The following is a 21,826-nucleotide window of genomic DNA, read 5'->3' as shown; positions in this document are numbered from 1 at the left end:
GTTCTGAGACATGATTTTCCCCATCTTTTGTTTTTTATCATACCTATCACACCAGAAAAACCTTACTCTGTGTTCTGTGCTGGCCTGTCTGCTGTGGAATTAGAGAGATCTCTGCAACTGCTTTGCCTCCTTTATAACAATAAGATGTACCAGCACACATCTCTCAGGAAAACACCAAGGGCATCCTGGTGTACCTGAGCAGTTCAACCATAATGAGTCTTTACCCCTTCGGACACTGAATTAGGCACTAAAATGATGGAATGTATTTCCAGTGAGCCGCTGGGTTATTTAGAAAGGGAATTTTTAAAGCTACATTTAAAATTCTGTCGCCTATTTAACTTGCAGCTGCCTGAGAGTACAGAGTTCCTTCTTACCTGTGTGGTAAAATTTTCCTGAAAATCCAAGGTTGAAGGTAAAATTTGCAACCTGAGTGCGCAGTAAATTTTGAGTCTCTAGTAAAGCCTGAAATAAATAAGAAATTAACAGGAATTTAGGAAAGTTAATATTATTTTGGGCTCATCTTTTTTTTTTATAAGACTATTACAGAGAGCTTAATTTGTTCCATGTGAGTGTAATGGACTAGAAAAGTGCGTAAGAATCCCCAAGTATCCAAGGAGGTGATGGTTCTGTGGCTTGGCCCAGGGTATTATTCATAGGGGCAGTGATCTATGGCAGGATTTGGATCCAGCCACTCAGGCAGCAATATACTGGGTCACCCATGCTCTGGGTTATTAGTGAAGCTTGATTAAATCTGCTTAAAACCTAAAAGAAAATTAGGAATACTACTCATCATCTAGGCATGAAGGGGTCGGGACTGACTTACCTGCAGAACCATTTTGGGCTGTGTCTGAATAGCAAATTCAGGCCTAAGTGTGAATGAGCAAAGCTTCAGGTTTGACCTATGCTAGAAGCAGTGTCCATGGACAAATTAATTTTTAATTTAATTAATGTTTAATTAATTCATTATCTCCAAGCTAAGATAAGCCCACTGTAAATGAAATGGAAGGAAAGGGTGCTGCTTATAGAAGAAATAGGTAGGCTTGGCCACTTGTCCAGTTTCTGTTTTGGACATATTTCCAGCTACTAGGGAAAGAGAGAAGAAGGGTAAGCCTGTGTGAGCTTTACTTTGTTTACTGGTGGTTAGCTCTGCGTTCTCTCAGAGCTGGTCCTCGTGCACAGATCTGCTTTCAATCCCCAGCCCGTGGCATTTGGGTGTGCTGCATGTGAGATGGGGAGTGCATTTTATCTCCCTCTTGGCCTTGCCACTGCTGAATAGGTTATGAACTGTGTTTTCATCAATTTTCCCTGTCTCCATTATGTGGCTCTTGAGAACTTTTTCTATTATCTATTAATAACACCTCTATTGATTAGACCTTCATGTTCTTGCAGAGTTCAAAGATAAAATGATTGCAGTGGTTTACACACTCCCCTAGGCAAGCTAATGTTGTCCTTAATTTGAAAAAATTACGTTCTGAATGGTCATAATTTCACTTAACTTTGCAGGAACATAGTTTTTTGGTCTAATTTAAGCAACAACCAGCACCCCTACTTGGGACCAGAAGCCAGAAGTATCTCCAGTGCAGAATAAACCATGAAACCAGGGTTTAAGCAGCTGAGGTGTGTGAGTAATACAAGAGACTTCCAGGCAGGGTGCATCTGCCTTGGCTTTTTCTTTTTTTTAAATAGAAGCACACATTGGGTGGCAAGGAAGATGTAAAACAGAGATAGTGTTTATCAGCTACAACAGTCACCAAGCAAATTCCTCTCCTTGCTAAAGGAAATAAAGTAATCTTATGACAGTAAATCTTGTGCTTTAGCATTAAATATTAAGGTAGCTGTATGGTTTCCAGCCCATCTTGCCAGACATTTAGTAAGTTGATGATTTCAGTCCTGTGACAATTTCTCATGTGGGACTATATTTACATAATATATAACAAGTAAATGCTCACTAAAATGTAAAACCTCAGAGATGAACACCACTGTTAGCTGAGACATTGAGGAAAATCCCTAGCTGGTAAAAACTGGCACTAAATTGACACCATTAAAGTCAGAAGCATAGAATCTGAGTCATTATATTTTAGAACGTAATTTTCCAAGCTATCTAGAGCATTTTGGATATGTTGAGAAAGACTGATGGGCTGAGCAAAATCAATTTAATTTTCCTTTGAGGGGAGAGCATCTTGAGAAATTATCATCACTTAACATATAGCACAAGCAGGGGCATGGAACAAACATAATTTCATCACCTGGGCTCCTCTCTCCTGCTCCCCTCACATCTCAGCAAGATGACAGGGACAGGCAGGAGCCTTCCAGCCCAGGGAGGTCTCATTAAAAACACAGAGTGAGGATTAAGATATAAATCCTGCAACCTGCAGTGTGTCAAGCATCTTCCTCTGTCTAAAGGGCAAATCTGTCACTCAAACTGGATTTGGCTCGGTCCTCAGGAACTTTTTTCTTTGCATTTTGATTTCCATATATGCATATTAATTTACATAATATGCAGCTAAATTTTGTTGTCATGACCTCCCCTCCTCTTACTGCCAAGAAGGTCTTGTGAGCTAAGCAAGTCCAAACTTATTTTGTCACTGCTTGTGTGTTTGGGGGAAGGGCTGTAATATCTTCCACACCCTTAATATGGAAAAACTTTTTAGGTGATTAGGGTCTGACTTGCCTATCTTTAATGAAAGGATGGAGAGGCTGCACATCCCTGGCACCCAGTGGCAGAAACCCTCCTGGGATTTGCGTAGGCTCCATGTGAGGCAGAAGCTATTTATTTGATTTGATTCTGAAGGCTCAGCAGGATGGAGAAGGGCTATTGGATTGGAACAGCTGGGAAGCTGCTCCCTTTCCAAGGCCAGGTGCCACACAGCTATTCCCACTCTGCCTGCTCCTGCCTGCTGTCTCTGGCTCCACAGGTATCCCCCCCTTCCCTGGGGCTCAGTGGTTCCCATCCCATCCCAGTCACCACTGTGTGCCTGTGGAAATACAACCAGCATTCCCTGTTGAATCCACAGGTGATTATTTTTAGTGGTTATTCTGTTAATAAATATTATTTTCTAGTTATATAGATCGTGCTTAATAATGATCACTTTCCAAGGGAAGAGCCATGGAGCACACTGTGCATGGACAAACAGGCACGTCTCTGTGCCAGACTAAGCAAAGACTTTTTTTTTTTTTTTAAGTAATCTAAGCTGTTCTTTCAAATACAAATCCTTAATTGCCTGGAATCTCTCAAAACTCACGGATTTAACTTTATTAATTGATTCTTTGCTTTGTCAGAGAAGCTTTTCTCTGACACCCACCAGATACAGTTTCTTCATTATACTGCATTCAGCAACCTTTTACATTAATCCATATAATTACCTTTTGTAGATTTGAAGTTGCCGTGTCTTTATTCTTCATAATTGGTGCATCTATTAGGAAGAAGTTGATATTTTCCTGCTATGTCCTTGTTAATTATAACTCTATCCTTCATTTGCATAATAAACTTTTTGGGGCAATTTCTGCGGGAACATTTCATGCCTAATAGGAAGTAATTTGCTTTCCTTCATTAAGTACATTAAAACTTCATGCCCCAGACATCACTGACTGTAAACATTTGATTCTGCTCAAATTTAATGCACCAAGGCATTTTGCTCTGCCATATTAGGTTGATTTATGTGCTATGTTCTGAATTGTTAGCTGCTAATGAGGCTTTGCCTCTTATTGCTCTAAGGCCTGAACAGTAACCTCATTTTAATGAGTTCATTATTTGCTGCCTTCTGAGTGGAAGACAACAAATTTTCCTTTTAATTAAAGGTCAAAACACCTCTGGCTGAGGGGAGTGTAGAGGTTATCAAATCCTTAGAGAAGGCAAATGAATGACTTTTCTTGATTTTGATGCCAAGCATGAGCTGGCCAGGCTGAGGTAGAAGGTGCCTCTCTGGGGCGCAAAACTCCAAATCTAAGTGATAACAACACTAAAACGCGGTACTGGATTTCTGAAGACGTTGTTGAGGCAAAACAGAACCTGAAAGTCAGCCAATGTAATTAAAGAGGCTTTCCTGCTCACCCAAAGGTCTGTGCGGATCAACAGAGCTGCTAAAGCATGAGCCCTTGCTTGCATGTGCAGTGGTGTTTGGGGCGAGGAGGAGGATAGTGCAATCTTATATTTCTTACTGGGGAAAGTGAGGCAAATATTGGGGCTGTTTGTAGGGAGGCAGATGTTAATGCAGCTGTGGGTTTGTGTGTGTGTCTCCAAGTGCGCAGACAGGGACTGGAGATCCCTGGCACCTCAATTAAACCAAAAAGTGATTAATGATGGGAATTGATGCACCAGCTCCCTGTCCTTTTCCCAGTATTCTACTAACCAGTATTGCTCCATGTGCCTTTTGTACTGTTCCCATGGCAGGCAATAGCATTAGAGACAAGAAGGGTTCTCAGGAAAGAAAGGACCCATATCTCTGAGATCAGCTGGTAAAAACATCTAGTTTTGGAGGAAAATCCTAAGAATCTCTGAACATTGTTTAGCTTGAAAATTGTAGCTGTCAGAATATCTTTGTGACACCTCTAAATGTTATTTCTGCAAAACAGAATTCAGTTCCTGACAGTCAGAGGTATCTCAGGGACATTGCCAGAAACAGTGAGTCGGGAAAAGCGCAGGGAGGACGCGAGATTTGTAGGACTTAACCCTTCCCCAGTGTGGAGCAGAAAAACCTGGCATTTCATTAGGGCTCCTGCTCATACATGTGACCTTCCAGAGGCGGTGCAGTGAATGTGCATTTTGGGAAGCAGAAATTAGACCCCCACAGCTGGGAGGTCCCTGTGTCCGTGGCAGGATCTGTGTGGTCGTGGTGCTCAGGGTGCCCGTGAGCTCTGGGGCATTCCACCAGGGAGAGCTGCCTGGGCAAACACCATCCCAAGTTATTACAGAGCCTGTTGGTGAGGACACAACGTGTGGGGCCGGTGAGAAAGTTCTTCACTCAGTCTGGAAGGAGATGAAGGGAAGGAGGGAAGTTAGGTATTCCTGCTTTGCAGCGTATCTGCCATTTGCTGTCATCTTGAGTTATTTTACTTGCACAGACTCATTTGAGGAAGTGCTTCTGGCACGGGACGATATGCCAGTGCCCGGCATCCCAGGGGTGCCTGGCCAAGGTTACACTGTCCCATCACCTTCTGAGGGATATGACTGAGAATCTTGTCGAAAATGGGCTCACCTGCCATTACTCAAAGTCGTTATTCATTTGAGAGCAGATGCTAGTGCTGGATAGTGATTCCACTGCTGCAGGTTTGTGCTTTTACGTGTGTATGTGTATAAAATATTGGTATGCTCACCATATACACAATACCTTTTATTTATATATACCGTAGATAGAAAATACGTGCAAATATTTGCACATATATAACTTGGACATTACCTCTGCTTTGTGCTGGGGCTTAGATTGGATCACCTCGAGAAATTCCTTCCAACCAAAATTGTTTTTCACTTCCAGACAGTTTTCTCAGGATTCTATGGCGCGTACTTATTATTAATACCAGGAAGTCTTCTAATGCATTTGTTCATTTTTGTCCCTAACATCTGTCCCTTATGCTTGTGCAGCTACATAGCTCTGAGGTTCATTCCCAAACTATTTTGTGCAGCTGTTTGCTGGTGGTCTGTGGAAAGTTGGAGGACTACAAAGTAATAATTTTACTCTAAATTTCCAACTGAAATTTTTGGGAGGAAAAAGAGAAAGCAAAGAGTACTTTGAGCAATGTTTCTTTCCACTGCAAGCAGCTGCTGTCAGGATATGATTTTTTGATTGACTTTTCCTGCTCTTGCTCCCTCCCTGAAATCTATGCTAGGATAAAAAAAAAAATCTGACTAAGCCTGCTGTGGTCTTGGTGATTTTCAAAGCCGGTGGAAATGGAGTTGATAGGAATACCCCAAAGCAGTTAAAATCATAGTAATGGCTGGAAGGAGGGTGTGAAATAACTAGCCACTGCTATTTTCTGACAGGAAAGCTGTCAGTAAAGAAGTGATGTCTAGCTTGACATTACTGATGGGGTCACTGCAAGACTGGGATTCCAAGTTGCTTATTTTCAGCTTTCAGATTGGAGCATGAATTTCTGTCGTAAGGGGGACAATCAACTCTGCTGTATCTGCACTTGTTAAAACTCAACTTGGTGAGGAATTTATAAGCCAGCTGAAGCTGAGTTGATAATTTCTGTTTGGTGAGGATTTCAGCCCACTTGCCATGCTTACAGAAGATCATACCAGAGTGTAGGAATTAGAAAGAATCTACATTATTCACTTACTGGCTGGAGTTTGAAAGCACTGTAGGGGGTGGAGTTAGCAAAACCTTTAATGGGTTTTTGAAAAGACTGGCCTTGTACCCTGTGCCAAACCTGACTGAAATAGCAGGGCCTGGATCGGAGGGCAACTGCCAAACCTGACGGGCCTGGAGACACTTTTCACCCAGTCCTTCCTACAAATGGTGCCACCCCCACCGCTGGCTGCAGGGCACTGGGCGCAGCCAGCGAGATGAGCCGGGCTTTGGCCCTGCCCTCCCGAGGGGTGGGACTGCATTTCCTCATGCTTTTATTTCAGAAGCGCCGTGCTAACCCACAGTGCCATATAAATAATTCATAGGGAGCTCTCAGCTGGGGCTGAGCCCCGCCAGCTCTGGCTGCAGATCTGTTTTTTAGTGTACACCTATTACTTGAGTCTGTTCAGCACTTCCCTAGAGTTGGCTGCCTTTGTGTGAGGTCTGACAGGATCGGTGGGTTTCTTTGAAGCAAGAAAAAGGTCGTAATTTACACGTATTTGTGCAGTATGTCTACGGCAAACAGAAAATAATTATTTTTCCTTCTTGAATGGAATATCCAGTTTATCAGATCTATTTCTGCTGCTGTTTTGTAACTGTGTCCTGAAGTCAGAAAATACTCAGGAGTTTTACCTGCATTTAATTGGATCCAGAGGAGTGCATCTGTCCCAGTAGAGGTTCAGCCAGTTTGAGCTGAAAGAGATGGATGGGGTAATACTGCACAAAATTTACTGCTCACTGATGACTTCGTGGTGAATAACATCCCGGAGAACTCAGGAGGTGGCTTTTGATTTAATATTAGAAGAGAGGATGCTGAGTGTGACACAGATACCCCAGCAGTGAGAGCATCTTGACCAACAAGCGTGGCTTTACAGATACATAAAAATATCCATGGCAATTATCCAGTCTCTTTTCTTGGAAAAAGGAATTCCTGGCCTTGTTGGAGAGCATCTAGCAGCAAAAAGCTCAAATGGAGAGCAAGGGGACAGTCTAACAGGGCAAAAAATAGGAATTGAAAATAAAGAACATGAATAAAAAGCAGGGTTTATTTTTACCACGGAGGAGTTGAGGCAATTGCTCCCCATTCTGGGCAAGATGAGAGGCACGAGGCCTGGCTGCGAGCATCCCCAGGAGCTGCAGCAGGAGCTGCAGGAGCAGGGAACGCTGCAGCGTTTCCTGCCAGCGGTGATTGCTGCTCTGTGGTGGCCTTACCCGCTGGGAACATTTACAGCCGAGCTGGGAAAGCACTGAGGGTCCCCAGTATCCATCACTCCTGATTCTGAAGGATTTTCTAGGAATACTAACCAAATCTGCTGACAAGCCCTGGAAGGGGGAAAGCCCGAGCTGAGAACAGGTGGCAATTGCCTGGGCTGTGGGGAGCCTGCTGGCACACATTCCCTGGGGCTGAGCAGGATCCTGCCCTGCAGGTTCATGCAGCAGGGACGGGAGCTGGTGGCGCTTTGAGCCGAGCAGCGAAGGGCCTTAGAGATTATTTCTTATCACTTCTGACTTTTCAGAGGCTTAAGCTTTTTTCAGCAAAAGAAAACTCTTGAAGAAAGGTTCTTCAGGCAGGGGAATCAGGGAAAGGCAATCTGCCAGTGGGAGATCAAGGATTATTGGTCCAGTTTCTCAAACAACAAGATCAAGAATGCTTGTTCTAATTTCACTGGCTCTGGTCCCTACAGCTGCAGCCTGGCCAGCACAACAGCCCTGTGAAATAAAGAAGAGATTCTCTATTTCCCCATGTGCACATCTGCATGAGGCAGGCAGGGGTTATCTGTCCCTAATTCCACTGTAGAGCTACCAAGAAAGAAGCCCAAAAGGCAGGGAGAGAAGCCTCATGTCGGCTCTGATCAATCACAAAAAAACCCTAAAATACATACTGAACCATCTCAAGGCTTTACAGGGACCACATCAAGGTCTGAAATAGTTTGGTAATTAAAAATGCATGTTGGGCCATCGTGGTGCTGTTGCAGGAAACTGTGCTGGTGTCAGTCACTGTGCTGCCTGTCTCCCACGCAAAACCCAGACTGGTCATTAGTTAGCTCAGGTCGTGTTTAGGCCACCCCAAGAAAAGGATCAAAGTCTCCCTCTCTTTGGCACAATACAAATATAGGGTAAAAGACAAATAACACCAACAATTCCATGTTGGTTGAGTTGTATGTTTTTTCTTGTGTCTTGGTGCTTCAGGCTTGTTTCCTTAAGCAAAAAAAAAAAAAAAAAAAAAGGAATTACGAAAAAGCTCTACAATCTGTTACAGGTGGGTACTCAGTTGCTATAAATTATTGAAAGGCTACACTAATGGAGGCTACCTTATTTGTCTTCTTTATTTATGGACTTGGATCTACTAAGGTTTAATCAGAATGGTTTTCTGTTCCTTTACTGCCCTTGGAAATCACTCACTTGGATAACTTGTCACAAAAATAAAACTTCCTTCAAGTTCTCATCATGTACATTTATCTCAAAATTCTGAGCACCTACCAGCAATCTCAAATTCCTGCTTTAAATTTACTGCTTAAAAACTAACTGATGTATATGCTTTGTGGTGGAGAATTAAGGGATTTTTTTCAGCACACATTCAATCATAAAGGAGAGATTGGAGCAGGTGATATATCCTGAAGTGAGGTCTGGCCTTCAGGGCTCAGAATGGGAGTGTTGGCACAATGATGGATCTGTCTTGTGGCTTTAGGAGAGTGCCTCCATATGTTGGGGTTTTTTTTCCTATGCCGGTCTGCCCATTGCTCGCCCTCTCCGTAAAAAATCAGAACCCATGGAAGTCTGGAGAACTGTTTTCCTAGGTTATTGTGAAACCTTCTGTTTGCAAAATCTTGATGGATAAGGGTGTGCTTTAATAAACACTTAGGATTAAGTGTTGCTTTTTAATATTTTTGAGATGTTTGACACTTGTCTGACAGAGCTTAACTTCTCTGACCCTTCTTCCTTCTTTTGTGATGCTCTCCTCCATTATCCAGGGAGCTTGCTTCAGTGTTTTGATAACTAGAATTGGATGTTTCTGTGGAATGAGGAGGGAATTTCAAGGCAAATATTCTTGCTTTCTACCACATCTCTATCACCAGACATCAGAATGCTTCTGCCACCCCCTGCTCCTTCAGGTTCAGAGCAGAGGGAGCTATAAAACCTTTCTTGTTCTCCAGGACAGGTTTAAAATCCCTCCATCCTGGAAAATGCTCCTGCTTAGCACTGCTTTATTATCCTTCCCAGCATGAAGACAGCATAGTGAACTGTCCAGAGGAGGAGCCTGGAAGATGCAAAGTGAAATGACAATGTCCATCTTCCATTTCTCCTCAATTGTCTTGAATAGAAACATGAAAGGCCACTATGTTGTCCAATAAAATCAATCCAGATCACTAACTGAGGCTGGCACATAGGAAATCAGCAATTTCAGAAGTTCCAGTAGGTTACTTTTTCTATAAAACTAGGTAATTTCAGGTGAAATTGAGGGCAGATGTCTTTTAACAGTCAAAGGAAATGTTTCAGGTTCAAAAGTATCACCACGCCTTTCCCAAAAGCAGGGGAATTACACTCAGGGCAAAACTGAAGCCCTGCTCTTCCTCAGATCACTCTGGAATAGAGACTGGCAAAAACTCCAAGCTGCACCCTTGAGGATTTCAAGTGCTCCAGTGTAATTGTGGAAAAGTGATGAAATCCTTCGGTCCTTTCAGTAACTTCCTAGGAAGGAAACTTCAGATAACAGGAAGCCCTGCTCCGTGGCTTTTCCAGCTCAGCCCTGTGTAAGTGCCCACAGCAAGCCAGCTGTTCCCCAGCTCCCTGAGCACACCCTCTAGGAGCAGTATGCCTTCCACGAGTGAGTGTGGCTGATGACAGTAATAATCCAGTGAAAAATCAGTGTTTGTGATCCTTTCCGAAGTCTCATAACAGTTGAAACTCTTGGCTTTCCTCTCTTCTCACACCTAGAACACTGGTTCTCGTGAGCCCTTGTGGTGAGCAGGTCTCTAGCACTTGGGAGCAGGGAAGAGAGCTGGGCTCACCAGCACATGGAATATTTGCATAGCATTGTCTTGAGAAACAAAAGGAGCCCAGAAAGATGTGTTTTGGTGGCAGACAGAAAGTGGCATTACTGAGGCAGTTAATTTCTAAGTCTAGTTGCTTCTGATCTTAATCATTAAAGGCATTCCTTTTTTCTCTAAATATTCCCATTGAAAACTGTAGCTACTTGCAAGTGCAAAGTATGAATTCATGTAACACAGGATCATTAAGCCAGGAAAAATATGTTCAGCAAACTATCAAGCTTTTAATTATAGCTGTTACACTAAATTTCCACTCATTTCTGAAGTGAGAGATTCTGTTACTCTCACAGCTGAAGGGTGATGCCATCACTTTATTTTCTATGGGAATAGGTGTTTAAAAATCCCAAATCCTGAACTGCTGCGACAGGCTCTGCTTGGGTGATGCTCTGCTAGCCAAACAGGACTGTTTGATAAGGTGTTCATCCAAATCCTGGAAATCATTTGCAGCTATAAGATAAGAAAGGGCTAAAATCTGGGTGCTATTTTCTCATTGTGGAAAACCTTCCTTATTCCTCAAGCTCTTCTTTGGGCTGTGCATTCCTCCTTCTTTGCTCCCTTTTTTCTCCTCTGCTGGAGTTCAGCACACCCCACGCGTTATCCCACTGTTATCCCACCAGTGCAATTAATAGTCCAGAATATTTCTGGATGTGGAATATCAGATGGGTTTGAGCAGGTTAAGAGCAGAAGCCTTTTAGAAGGCTGGTTTTAACAATCCTACAGCAGGATCTTTCCAGGCACAAGTTTCCTGCCCAAAATTCCCTCTGATCTTTAACGTTCACCTTGGAATATTTAGAGCAGGGATGGGTAGCTTTGTTTCCTGATAATGTACTGGCAGCCTGTTCCCAGTTGGAGCAGAAATAACAGTGAAAGCATAAGGGAAACTAAATTCACTTTCCTAATAACAAATACAGTGGAATTACACTTTATAATACCACAGACATATTTGTTCATGATGCACATAAATCTTGGGATATGTTACTAGGAAGACGCATGCAGAGCTTTTTTATATTAAAGAATTCACGTTCTGCAGCTGAACCTATTTTATTTTAAAAGTTGTTATTATTGTTGCTATTAACCATGCAGAGTGTAGCCTCAGCAGTTCACACTTGTGCCTGGAAATCCTAAATGAATATAATTATAGAGTATTTAATCTTTATTAATTATAAATTCATATAGATGAATGCTTATTTGTGCATGTATATTCCATTAATTTCCAAACATTTGTGCTAATTTGTTGAAAATGCTACAGTAAATATTCTCACAAAGGAGGTCTTAAGTCTTGTAGCCCACAGGGATTAAATATTACTGCAAAATGGACAAAGCACTTTGGTCCTCATCCCCTGAGCCTCTCTCCCTTGTCCTGCTCTTCACCAGGCTGCTTTTCCCCAGCTACAACCTGCTGCCCATGGGATTTGCCCTCTTAAAACAATTGGGTCTCCAACAAAAAAACACTTGTGGCTATCAAGCATCACTGACAGCTTTAAGAGCCAATATTTCATAGGGCTTGGGCAAGGCAGGCAAATGCAGTCTCCTGTCAAAAAAGTGAATTCCATCAATTTTTATACCATTTTGTACTTGAAGGGCTGATATTTTGGGGTGAAAAACACACACGTCCTGAAGCCCATGGCTTTAATTCAGTCTGATTGAATCTAGGCAGTTCAAGTGGAATATTGAGACAACTTTCAGGAATTGCTTCACTGTTGGTATTTTAGATTTAATAGGTAATGTAAAAGCTACTTTAATAATTCTGGCTTTTCTGTAAAATGAAGAGGCAGTAAAAACCTGAAATATCCATTTCCTGGGAAATTCTTGTATTAAAGAAGTCTCTCAGCAAAGTGTGAATTACTTCCAATTTTTAAATTTCTGGAAGATCAGCAATTCCAAAGCTACATTTAATTATCATCTTTGGATTTTTTATTTTTTTTTTAATATTCGACAAGCTGCACCCTTTTCCTTTAGTCTGCCAGAGCAGATGAGCTGGCAGAACATAATTTTGTTTGAATCGTATTCCAGTGATAGGTTCTGCATTGCATAAATCAATATTTTGCCACAGGAAGCTGTTTCATTGGAGCAATCCAGGTTGATCAAATAACAGGAATATCAACTTCATTTCCCTCTGCCTTGTCACTTTGCCATTTTGGAGGTGTTTTCCACCCATTTAGTATAAGGATAAATGGCTAAACAAGTAGGATGGAAGGAAAATAAAAATCCAAACCTCTAACTCTTGGAATTTTTTTCCATACCTAGGTCAGAAAGTATTAGGAAGATGGTATCAGTTTTAATAGATTTAGTTTGTGGTTTTTTGAAACTAAATGCTAAAATGCCAATTAAATGACTACATCAATTAAGAAATGAAACTCTGTGCTAAGGGATTCAGCATTTTCCAATCAGAAGTATTCAAAATAGCAGGGATCTCATGTGCTAGAGAAGCTGTGTACCACACCACAGATCCCACTTGTGTTTGGGTGCTGTCTGGATGAAAAATGTGAACAGCAGACTAAGGGAGTGCTTGTAACTAGCACAAAGAATGAAAACACAGAAAAGAGTAGGGCCTACAGGTACTTAGAGAAATTTTCATGGCTTGGTAAAGGACGTTTATAATCCGTGCTTCTGCAGGGGCAAGAAATTACTAAATCCATGGCTTTATTTCCTAAAGAAGGCCAACTTGACTCTGAAAGGAGGAAGTTGATTTTCTCATAAGCTGTCAGGCTGGAAGGACACCAGGCTGCCTCAGTGCCTTCTGTGCCAGCCTCAACTGCACATCCAGAACTTGTTACTGTGTGCTCCCCTCGTCAGTGATAAATGCTGCATTTGAGATCAGAAATGTTTGAGATCAGAACGCTCCAGTGCAGGCCATGTGTCGCACTAAATCAAATCCTGATGAATGAAAATGCTGCCCAGAAAGACCCAGAGTGTTTTAACTAAAGCATTGGTTTGCAGGAAGCTTATCCTTTAATTTTCTTGTAAATTTTGAAAATTTAATTCTTAATGGAATTAAAGGAAAAGAGTTTTGTTGTCTCCCTGACATTTCTGGAGAGAAATTCTTAACTTCTATAAGGTATTATCTGTAAAATAGGTGTGACTATTTAAGTTGTAAGTTAATGTAATTAACATTAGAAATTGTGTTGACACAAAATGACAAAGTTAAATGCTAAATAATCTTATATTAGAATTTCCCATGAGGTGAAAAAACTCTTTGGTACTAGGCTTTTTTTCTTTTGCCTGGGTGAAAGTGTAGAACATTGTAAGTAAAAGCAGTAATTGAAGGGATCTTTGGCCATATTCCTAGAAAAGGCAAAGACTGCAAGTTTTAATTTCTGTGAGGATATGTATATAAAGCTAGAGGGGTGGACGGATAGATGGATGTGTCTAAGGATCTGAAGCCAGACATACTCAAATATTTGGTTTTGTACTGCATTGTGACACAGATGTGGACAGAAAATGCCTAGTTCATTATTGCTAAATAATTTACTTTACTAATTCTCCTTTTCTCTTGGAGATTTTCTCTGTTCCTCACCTGTTTGTCCATCCCTCCCTGTACCCACCCTTCTCCTGAGCGCTGCCACTTGCACATAATTTGAATAATGCCAACAGTGCTGAATGGAGCTTTTGTTCTAAGTGTTCCTCCTGCTCCCATTTGGATGACAAAGGCATATTTAAAGTCACTTAAGTAACGCTGCTCCTGAAGGAGCTGCATTATAGATGGGTTCCTAGTAATGTGTTTATTGCTGCCTCAAGTGCTTTTAAGGCAATAATTATGACTGCTCTCGCAGTGCGCACTGCCTGGCCCTTCCACAAGGCTATTCCATCATTTCAGAGTGTTGTTTTCTGTGCAGGAAGCAACTGTTAGTGCTCCTTTTTAACTAATATGCCTTGTTCTCAAGCTCAGGTTAATGCAGGTCTCTTGAGGGGTTGATGTAAAGCAGATGTATTTTTTGGCTCCTATGGATTCCCTAAGTGGGGCTAAATTAAAGAGTGCCACGTGCATCCTGGAAATATACTCCAGTTTGATACAACCTATGACTTCAGAATTGTTTTGGACAAAGGATTCAAGAAATAAGAACAAATCCAGGAAATCAGTGCAAGTGTAGAAGAGGAATGTGTCACAAGTCAGTGGTGCTTGGCACAGGATGTGAGCACTAGAAATCTCTGAATGGGACCTGGAAAACCTGCCATTTCTATGTTTTAAAATATATTGTGACATTTTTTTAGAACATGAAATTTTTAAAAAATTAAGTTCTCAAGTTCTTGCAACCAGAATGAAGGATGATTTTTCCCTCTTTCTCTCTCTCTCTTCTTTTTTCCCTAGTTTATCTGTTGTTTTGTGGAATATTACATTTTTTCCCTTGTGGATAAACCCCAAACATCTGAGAAATCTGTGGTGCTTGTTCAATTTGGTATATTGTTTGTACTCCTTGGAGTTACGTAACCCTGCAGACCGAAAACCAGAGTGTTCTCTGGGACAGAAGAATACCAAGTGAGTTTTCAAACATTCAGGAAAATCTTGCTAGGGACAAAGTTGTTTAATAAATTCAAGAGGTAGAAAATTTGAGCCCATAGAATGCAAGACTGTATAAAACACTGTCAAGACCACTTAATCTTGAGTGGGAACCTGGCATATGGGAGAGCCCCAAATCTATTATCATTCAGGCAGGGTACTTGGATAGACAGTCAATCCATCAGGAGAAGAATACAGGTTCTGCTGGTGGGAATTGCGGTTTTTAACTACACAGGTACTGAAATTCTGAATGAAAGAAAAGACCCCATTGAAACAAAAGAAGTATGAAACATTTTGTCTGATGTGTCTTGACAAGGCAGTTGAGTAGTGCCTCAACACTTAAATAATTACAGAAAGAAATGGGTGATTGAAGAGACCTGAACAAGGAAAATATTGAAGGAACTGTCATCTCTGATGAAGCACAATGGAGCAGGGACTCCCATTTTTTAAAGAAGATTATTAAAGTTTTCACGTAATGCCTCTCAGCTGCTTTCCAAATTCACTTTTAAAGACTTTAAGGCTGTCCAAAAGTGGGAGCTCCAGAACTCCACTTGATTGTGTTCTTCACTGTCGCTCTCAAGTGCTGGAGAAGGTGCCAGAAGTGGCACCGAGCCTGCAGTGGCTAATGCTTGGCTGTCTGCTCTGGGTTCCTGTGCTCACACATCTCCTGGGCTCAGCTTCTCCCTGGGCTGGCCGTGGGTGTGCTTACTTTACTGACAGGGGCTTACTGTTATTAAAAGGGTATCAGGGTGATTTATCTCAGGACTGACCATTCTGCAATGCCTGGTGATGTGGCCCAGGCATTTCCAGTAGTTCCACCTGAGAGCGGTTGTCCTTGCACAAAAATCAGGGGTAATCATATGCTGGAGAGATGGAGGGGTTGAGCTCACCTCCCTGCTGTGCCAGTACTTCTTACTTTGGAATTGTCAGGAAGGATGCAACTCCAACATGAATTGTTGTCTTTAAAACACTAAAATGAGCCAGAAATCACGGGCTTTAAGTGTTCCAGGCATTTTAATGATGGTGAAGGTCAAAGACCAAGTGCAGACTGTGGCAGTGAGGACGTGTCAGGCTAACTTGATTCTAATTTCCAGGGAAGGAAGTGGAGTGGAGCTCAGAGGGGAAGGCAGCAAGAGAAGGCAGACAGGCTGCTAGGAGAAGGAAGGCCTGCAGCTAGCACTGACACTGACACAAAGGATGCGGCCAAGCATGGCTCCATCCTTTTACTGTAGCTCAGAAAGTCCAAGGATGCTCCCATGCCTGTAGTGACAATTGGAGGGGTTACAGAAAGGGGAAATGGAGGTTTTGGAGAAAGGGGCTGTGGGATATGGTGGTGCTGGGACAAGCAATTGCTCCTGGATAACCTTAGCAGCTCCGGCTGGGAGAGTGGGAGAAGAGAGGGGAACGGGTGGTTCCTGAATCCACCCAGAAGAAGGTGTGTTGCAGTCTACACTGTAGAGCTAAGAGGAGGCTAGAAAGTGCAAGGCTAAAGCTTTTTGCTTCGTTTGGAGGGGTTTTTTATTTGTTTTATTTATTAAAGAGTAAATGCCTCAGCTTGCACTGTGCTCTCGCAGGGCTTTTGAGTTAATAACAGGACGTGTATTTGTGAAAGGTGTTGGAAAAGCCCTGGTGGTTGTGTTGAGCTCTTCCTGGGTGAGTAAATATTGTACTAGCTCACAGAATGGCAACAGAAAAAATAGAAATACTTCAGAAAGTTTGGGTAATGCAGCCCTCTTTGTGCTCAGTTAAAAGGAAACTTTAAAGGTGAAAGCTTTGTATTTTTTCTGTGTGGCTCTCCCAGACAACAGCATAAAAAGGCATTTCCAACGTTTTCTTTACCTAATCACTGATGCCGGTGGTACTGGACTTGTGTGGCTGGGAACCAGCATCATTTACAAGTGCACAAATTCACTGTTTCTGTGAATTAACTGGTGAATTCTTTTGCTTTCTAAAATAAAGCACTGAGATAGTACGTTGGCAGGCAGGAAAAGGGAGAAATTCACTTGCAAAGGCTTGCTAGGCTCGAGACAGAACTCCACAAAGCTTGGAAAAACAGCTTTCTGTGTGTCTGTGGAGTTCCTGTTAATTACTTAGCCAGACATGACCTGGCACAACTTCTTCAGCACCAGGGACTAGGAGGTCTTCTGTGGTAAACAGAGCCCATAATAACCCTGTTCTCTAAGCTCTGTTTCTGTAGCTGATGCCATCCTTTATAAAAGTGTATATCTTCCTGAGACCCCTAATTGAGAAATGGCTTTGTGAGGGAATAAAAACATTAGGGTTGCAGGAGGTAATTACACAGGCACAGGTTGACTTGTTTCATTGCTGTTACATGCCAATATCCTTAGCAGAGGGCTCGCTGTGTACTGAAGCACTCCCGAGGGATTTGGGAGGGCATGGCACCTTTGGAGAGCCTAGCAGGGAGTCCCTACATGTCTGCCAAGTGACCCCTCTGCGAGCAGCCACAGCCGCTCCTCCCAAAGGCAGAGCAACGCTTTGCCATCACTGAAATATCAACCTCCTAAGTAGTTGTTATTTTTGCCTCTCGAGCAAAGCTGCTGTGGCGCTCACCCTTACTGGGTGAAGGCAGGTCTGCTTGTTCTTAATTGCCTCCTCCCCCCCAGTGACTTGGGAGATTGTTCTCTAACTGGCTGTAATTATCCTTTTCTGTAAACTAACCCAAGTGCACTCCGCTTTCAGTGTTATGTTCATTAACAGGGCTCTGTTCTGTGGATTAATGTATTCTGGGAATGTCCAGTCTGTAGGAACTGACTGATTTGTGTAGCAAGTGTTTGTGAAATACCCTGAGGAGCAAATCTGTGCCGGGTAGCTGTTTCAAAATGGAATCCATAATGTTGAGGACAGAGTATCTATGGGTGCTCAAGTTGCAGGGCAGATTTATGTGTAAAACATTCTCCTAAAAAGGGGAGATAAACTTTTTATTGTCCCCGGAAGAGAGCTTGAGGGGAAGGTTCTGAGCCTGTGCCTGCAGAAGATTTCTCCCTGTGGTTAGTGTGTGTGTGTGAGATGATTTCTTGTGTGAGGTGAGGAGGGGATTTATCCTGTGAGTGGCACTTTGGGTGTTTTAGTGAGGAAAGTGGGCTGCTAATTTGGCACTGGAGAAATGTGGGAAGAAAGCAAGCTTCCCTTTGTTCCCTGGCTCAAACATAACGAAGGAAAGAAGCCTCACCATGTGTTGCTTGAAAAAAAAGAAATTAAAAAGGTCTGAATCCCAGCAGATGTTATTGTCTAGCTATTCAGCAGTGTGGACTAGTTGGTTTTCAGATGGATAAATGTGTGCAGCACGTAAATATAGTTCTGAATGCTTTCTACAGCATCCAGCCCTTACTGCAGCCCCTGGATGTGGAGTTTTCTGCCGTGTCTCCTGGAATGAGCACGGAAGGAGCGTGGCTGCTGTGCTAAGCACAGCTGGAAAGCTTTCCCTAGCCATGTTGTTGACTGCTGGATAGTAATGGGGCTGATTTGGGTTTTTTCCTGCATAATGAGATGATTGCAGCGAGACCTCTGCTCTGGATCTCCAAGTGTCTCTGCGTGGACCTTCCTCTGCTGGCAGTGGGGCTCATGAACCACTGTGGAATTCTAGCAGGCTTCCTTAGTGGAGCAAACCATGTCAGAAGGATGCTGGCAAAGAGGTGCAGATGGGAAGCTACTGCTGAAAGACTGGTTTCACAATTGCCTTTCGAGTTCATTTCCTCTTGTGTAAGAGCCCTTTCTCAGAGCATTTCCCCACATATTCCAGAGAGAGAGCCCTTGATCACTGCGCTTGTGCGCAGTGCTCCGATCTCAAAGGCATCAGGCACTCCAAGTGCCTGGTGCTCAGCATCAGTCCTGATGAGCATTCGTATGCTTGGTTTGGCTAACAGAATTACCCCAAGTGCTCTGATGTACAAAATTTTTTTTATTTTATGTGAGACTACTGATCTTGCTGGGTATTTGGATACCTCAATGGTCTGGATGAGGAGGGAAATGAATATAGAAACTGTAGAAATGGAAATAAGTTTAGATTAAATAGAAATGTGCTTTTAAAAACACAAGGCTTAGCTATTGTTCTTGAAAGCATTGGGTGTTTACAGGAAAAACCCTCCAGAATAAAGGCTGGAGAATGTGATATTGCATGCTTAGGGATTCAATTAATCTCTGACTATGATTCCCACATGTGGAAAATGACAAGAAATAACTGTCATGCTGTTGAGATCTGTCTATTCTTTCCAAGTTGAACACATCTTTAAAATTACTCTGAACAAATTTAATGGTGTCCCTGGATACTACAGATCAGAAAAATAAGTGCAGAAGAGCCCCCAGTGAGTAGTCTGTGGGCCTTTCACTCTATCAGATGGTTATGTCACTTACTCAAGTGCATGCTGTGCTTCCACCCTGTCACTGGTAACTTTAAATACTTACCTGCTAGTCTGGTAATGAAAATTATCCTTCTAACTCTTAGAAGTCACATGGGGCTGTAACTTCTTCAGACTCTTTTTGTCCTTATGTCTTTTTGATCTTTTTAAATTCAGCAATGGTGAGGTGTAACAAGGCAACCGTCCTGTATTGTTCTGTCTACATTACAGTGGTAGTGAGAGAAATAATACAGAAAATGCCCCCAGAAGGTATATTATACATATGTGTGTGTGTGCAACATACATGTGTATGTCCCTACATACACACATCCACAAGTGCATCTCTGTACATATGTGGGAAAAATGGCTTTTAATCTCAGGCTGTGGTTTATGTATCTGCTGGCTGCACTTGTGCACTTGGAGCCCTTAACAGGAAAAGGAGCTTCTCAGCTCTTTCAAGCTTTGTCTCTTTTTAAACACCCACTAGCACATACATATGTCTGGGATGGTATCCCCCAGTTCCTGCCTTACCTTCACATCATTGATGTTCATCCTTGTCCCCTCCTTCCCGACGAAGATGTCGTCTATGTCAACCAGGATGTACCTCTCCAAGGAGAGCGTGAGCTTCTTTCCCGACAGGAAGGAGATGGCATCGATGAAGATGAGCTTGTGGAGCCAGAAGGTCAGGTTGTTCCCAAAGAGGACTCTCTGGATGCCGTCGTGCAGCCCCAGGTCCTGGATGACGGTTGCATAGAGGGCAGCCCTGGGCAGCGTGCTGGGGGTGGGCCTGGCAGGCTGCAGCTCAGCCAGGAGCACGGGCTGGTAGGTGGAATGGTTGAACTGGAACACTGTCCAGTCCTCGCCGGGCAGGGGACCCTTCTCCACCCTGGGCGCTTTGGTGATGCGCAGCAGGGGCGACCGAGGGTTCACCGAGCAGTCTCTGAGGGCCACGTTGTTGTAGAGCTGCAATGGCAGCCCTTTCAGTCTGATACTGGGGGAGCTGTTCTCGTTGGCTTTATGAAAACCAATTATGCTAACACTGTATTCCACACAGTATTTTTCCAGAAGCTCTCTATTCCACGAGTCCATGGACACGTACTTTAAAACATTCTCGTATATAACAATTGCGTACTTCCCTCTCCCGTTGTCTGTGAGAGGGGGAATGTCCCCCTTGGCTGGTGCAATGACCATGTGGTACTGAAACTTGCTGGACTCGAGGATGGCTATGATGTCTTGCCCCAGCTGGGAGTACTGGCTCTCCACAAACAGGAGCACAGTGGGATCAGTCCTAGAGGGATCAATTGGCTTAGGTGTTCTCAGCTCCGCAGATCTGTAGGGCAGGAGCTTGAGGTCCTCACACTCTGCTTGTCCAGTGGTCTCCACAAGGGCCATTTCCTGCTTGTAGCCAGTGTAGAGGAAATAGGCAGAGATGACAATGCTTGCCAAGCAGAAGGTGGCCAGGAGAATGACCAGCGTTCGGAAGCTTCTGCGCAGCTTCCCGATGAGATTCATCTTTCGCAGGGCTTCCAGCTCCTGCTGGACTCGCTGCTTTTCCGGGTGCTCTTCCTAAAGTGCCATAGGAATGAGGAGTTGTGGAGGTTCCCCTTCCAAGATGTTCATGTGACCATTGCAGTGCATCGAGAAAGCGTTCGGGGAGGTTGTAAAGCTGTTGGGGTGGGAAGTCAAAGGATCCACACAGATAAATTGAAAGAGGTTTTCTCAGAATGCAGCAGCCACCAATAATCAATGAAGAGGACTTTTAGCATTATCTGCAACAAGAAGTAAAAGAAGAGTAAGTAAAAGAAAATCCATAAAGCAATTAAAAACACACATTAATAAGGCGGGTGATTGATACCGGTGATCTGAGCAAAGAGGGAAGTTTCTGAGTGGTTCAAGGAGCACTCAGTGTCACTTGTTTTCTTGGTGCATTAAGATAAGCTGCATTAAACAGCTCCCCTGTGCTCTTAGGAGACAGAAATGAACTCTGAATGTAACTTTTTGAGGATCTGCATCGACTTAGCAGCTTTTCTTATCTAAAATGCGTTGTTGCTGTTGCAAATACGAACACTGGAAGATTTCAGGGACAAAATTAGGACAAAGTGAATCTTTGTTCAATACGGGACTGTGTTCCATGCAAAATTCCAACTGCAGAAGGGATAAATTGTGTGTCAGATTGGAAAAGTAACGTAACCAAAGTGAAAGATATGACAGGAGCTTGAGGCAAGATATGTAGGGCTTTCTCTCCAGTTGGCATTCTGCACTTCGAGTGATCAGTACTTCATGGTCTGGTTTCAGAACTGTAAAGATTCTGTGGGGGCTTTGCAAGTGAATGAGCAGGTTCCTGCAACTGCAGGGTGGAGCTGTGCATGAGACTGCCTCCATCAGGGATCAATGGGAGGTGCTGTGTAGCAGGAGAACTATCTCAAGGGAGCTGTTTCAGTGCTACGTGGGCAAGTAGGTGTGTCCAAGCTGGTCCGTGACAACTCCAGCTAAAGCCCTCGCCTCTGGTCTGCCTCTGTACTGATGAAGTACGAGGTGCCTCAACCTCATTGCTCTGAAGCCCTCGTGCAGTTCCTGGCAGTTCTGCCTAAATTCATAAAAAATTGCCATTGCTAACAGTAAACCCTATGATTCAGAGGC

The 21,826-nt window shown here is 43.1% G+C and overlaps 1 protein-coding gene across 1 annotated transcript in view; it reads right to left on the bottom strand.

Annotated features, from left to right (window-relative positions):
• The window catches only part of LOC134044690 (bifunctional heparan sulfate N-deacetylase/N-sulfotransferase 4), a 51,333-nt gene extending 30,635 nt beyond the window's left edge, over positions 1-20,698 (bottom strand). Inside the window, exons 1-2 of the mRNA XM_062494022.1 lie at positions 19,718-20,698; positions 375-462 (exon numbers count right to left, since the gene is read on the bottom strand). Coding sequence (XP_062350006.1) covers positions 375-462; positions 19,718-20,698 — 1,069 coding nt within the window. The remainder of the gene's footprint in view (positions 1-374; positions 463-19,717) is intronic.
• Between the last annotated feature and the right edge of the window lie 1,128 nt (positions 20,699-21,826).

The sequence above is a fragment of the Cinclus cinclus genome, chromosome 5 (genome assembly GCF_963662255.1).
Source record: "Cinclus cinclus chromosome 5, bCinCin1.1, whole genome shotgun sequence".
Classification (NCBI taxonomy): Eukaryota; Metazoa; Chordata; class Aves; order Passeriformes; family Cinclidae; genus Cinclus; species Cinclus cinclus.
Note: the sequence above shows the minus strand (reverse complement) of the source record. Positions and strands in the feature narration are given on the sequence as shown.